The sequence below is a fragment of the Penaeus monodon genome, chromosome 20, assembly GCF_015228065.2.
Source record: "Penaeus monodon isolate SGIC_2016 chromosome 20, NSTDA_Pmon_1, whole genome shotgun sequence".
NCBI classification, from domain to species: domain Eukaryota; kingdom Metazoa; phylum Arthropoda; class Malacostraca; order Decapoda; family Penaeidae; genus Penaeus; species Penaeus monodon.
This window is the reverse complement of record NC_051405.1, coordinates 3298916-3299969: the sequence shown is the minus strand read 5'-3', so window position 1 is coordinate 3299969 and position 1054 is coordinate 3298916. Positions and strand designations below refer to the sequence as shown.

Here is a 1054-nt window from a genome sequence, read left to right as displayed (position 1 = left end):
CATCCAGGTTTCCAGCTGCCTTTCCTTTTCTTTTTTTGTTTTGTATATACATGTTCTGCCTTATTTCAGGGTTGTGAAGTCGTTCATGTCCAACAACCCTGACTTACTAATTCAAGGGTACAAGTTGGACCTGAAGCAGATCCTCCAGAAAGCTTTACCTGCAGTGATTCTTAACTTCCTGTTTAAGCGTAAAGTGAAATCGGTGGGTGTTGCCGAAGGGCACTTCATTAACGAACCGACTGGCGCAGTGACCTCTTGGAAACACTTTTTTAACACTTTCCCAAACCTTTATTTTTAATTTTTTTCTACAATTAACATGGGATGGTTTTCTGATGCTGTGCTGGAAGCTTGACCAATGTTCTACATCAGGTCTTCCGCCAACTCAAAAGCTTTTTTAGTCTTTTCTTCTCTGGGTTATGGGCCTTTGAGGTGGTAATTTTAGTGTTTTAACAGATCTAACAAATGTACTGGTATTTTTTTTCTTGCATGCATCACTGAATTAACCAAACGTAGTTTTTTTTCCTGCTTACTCCAAAGGAGACTTAACAAATCTCTTTCCAATGGTGAGTTTTCTGTTGGGTTCTTGCACTTGGCCTCCTTCGGCTTTTAACCGTGGACATTCTCCACACAAAGGGTGGTCAAGTGGTGGCGGTGCCGATGCCCGGGGGAGTGGGTTAGGGCCGCCAAGCTGAACCTCCAGCAGGCGTTAAACACAAGGATCCCCAATGCTGTCCTGAACTTTGCCTTCAAGCTCCGGTACCGCCAGGTCAGGGCACCTCTCACTGCACTCCTCTCCCACGCCCAACTCCACACGTTTTTATTTACATAAAGTTTCCCCAAAGCATTAAGAGGGTAAGAAAGGAGATGGTCAGTGCTTGAGTGGTTCTTGCTGTACTAATGGTCAAGGAATGTTCAAGGAATAGCACTCGAGTCTCCTTTTAGCCTCCTTAATTCACAGTATCACACCTCTTTAGTTATTTTTCTGTAATTACACCTCGTGTAGCATTTTTTTAGCAATAACTCGCTTAAACGAGCAAACATCTGCTTTGACCTT

The 1054-nt window shown here is 43.4% G+C and overlaps 1 protein-coding gene across 1 annotated transcript in view; it reads left to right on the top strand.

Moving 5' to 3' along the window:
* The window catches only part of LOC119585595 (failed axon connections-like), a gene marked incomplete in the record, with an annotated part of 32193 nt that overhangs the window by 28460 nt on the left and 2679 nt on the right, over positions 1-1054 (top strand). Inside the window, 1 exon segment of the mRNA XM_037934262.1 lies at positions 634-766. Coding sequence (XP_037790190.1) covers positions 634-766 — 133 coding nt within the window.